Raw genomic sequence first — 1611 nt, 5'->3', positions numbered from 1 at the left:
TATTACATAAAATTCTGCAGATGTTACCTTCACTTTCCAATGTGGTAACTTCTTTGGAAAGCTGCTTTTGATATTTTTTCCCAGATACAGTTTTCTTGGATTTTTTAACAGATATGTTAAATGTTTTCCTTGCTGGGATCTATTTCAATATCAGAAAAAGAAAGATGAATAAAACATAAATATCACTTCATATTAGAATATCAGACTTTAGTAAAAATGGCTTTATCTCAATACTAATATAAACTAATTCATATTTTACCTTCTGAATTTGCATATGAGTTTTTCCTATTGAACTGTATTGCTTGTAGCTCTCAAACGAAATACCAGTGCCTATAGAAATAAAATAAATGTGAAATTTAATCAAGAAAGACTGGAACACTCTTCCTGCCTTGAAACCAGTGCATGCTTTCTACAATATTGTACTGCAACCTATTTTCAAGAGAGGAAGTGGTGAAAACACATAACCGATAGACCAGTGGTTGCGAACCTATGACACGCATGCCAGAGGGGCACTCAGAGCCCTCTCTGGCACGTGTGCCTCGCTCTTTGGCTATGTTTTTGCAGGAAAAAGCCATTTCTCAAGTCACTTCCCAGCCAAAACAAGCCTCCGGAGCGCGCCCCCCCTGCTCTTTGGCTATGTTTTTGCAGGAAAAAGCCATTTCTCAAGCCCCTTCCTAGCCAAAACAAACACTCCACAATCCACAATGCCAAATCCTAACCCCCACCACACCCCAGGGCATCCACAATGCCAAATCCTGACCCCCACCCCAGGGCAACCACATTCCTTCACTAACCTCCTTTCCAGCTCCGTTCTCTTTGTGCAGGGCAACAAAAGTTTGTGGGATTAAAAAAAAAAAGATCAATCTGACCTTCCAACTTCTCGCAAAAAAAAAAAAAAAATCTTGCAAAGTTGGAAGGTCTGGTTGAACTTTTTTTTTAAATCGGTAGCCCCACAAGCTTCTTTTGTTGCCCTGCATGCGGTGGTGGTAAACAGAGCTGGAAAGGAGGTTAGTGAAGGGAGGTTTTGGGGTAGCGAGGGGAGATGGGGAAGGGTCTGCTCTGCCCTCCGCTGCCTCACTCCACCAGCATCTGGGCCCAGAGGCTTATTTTCACCAGGAAAAAGCCATTTCCCAAGCCCCTTCCTGGCAAAAACGGAGCCAAAGCGTGGCTTACTCTTATTGAGAGCAATCCTGCGAAAACAAGGATGACAAAGGACAGCACAGTTCTGAAAATGAAATCCTTAAAGTGTGGAATTCTCTGCCAAATAATTTTAAGTCAATGAAAGCACTTGAGATTGCTTTCCTTACTTTGTTTGGATCATCTTATGCTTGTGAGCAGCTGTCTTCAGCTTTGAATTATATCAAACCTGACACCAGAAACAGACTAATAGATGACCTGGCTGCTGCATGTGTTGCTCTCAGGGCTTTTTTTCTCGGAGAAAAGGTGGCGGAACTCAAACCTGGCCACGCCCTCATCAAACCCTAGGACCGCCCCTTTAGAGAACAGGAATGCAAGTAAAATTTGGGAGGGGCTATTTCCGGTGTGGGAGGGGCTATTTCCGGTGCGGCCGGCCCGGAAAAAGGTGCCGGAACGCGGTTCCGCCGCGTTCCG

At 43.9% G+C, this 1611-nt stretch overlaps 1 protein-coding gene across 1 annotated transcript in view; it reads right to left on the bottom strand.

The window, feature by feature from the left end:
• LOC107300399 (protein FAM227A) overlaps positions 1 to 1611 on the bottom strand; it is a gene marked incomplete at its 5' end in the record, with an annotated part of 16411 nt that overhangs the window by 8436 nt on the left and 6364 nt on the right. The window contains 2 exons of the mRNA XM_015829731.1: positions 28 to 139; positions 260 to 330. Of these exons, the coding sequence (XP_015685217.1) occupies positions 28 to 139; positions 260 to 330 (183 nt within the window). The remainder of the gene's footprint in view (positions 1 to 27; positions 140 to 259; positions 331 to 1611) is intronic.

Source organism: Protobothrops mucrosquamatus, unplaced genomic scaffold (assembly GCF_001527695.2).
Source record: "Protobothrops mucrosquamatus isolate PMUCROS unplaced genomic scaffold, P.Mucros_1.0 scaffold6905, whole genome shotgun sequence".
NCBI lineage: Eukaryota > Metazoa > Chordata > Lepidosauria > Squamata > Viperidae > Protobothrops > Protobothrops mucrosquamatus.
The sequence above is the reverse complement of the archived record's forward strand: the minus strand, read 5'-3'. Positions and strand labels throughout refer to the sequence as shown.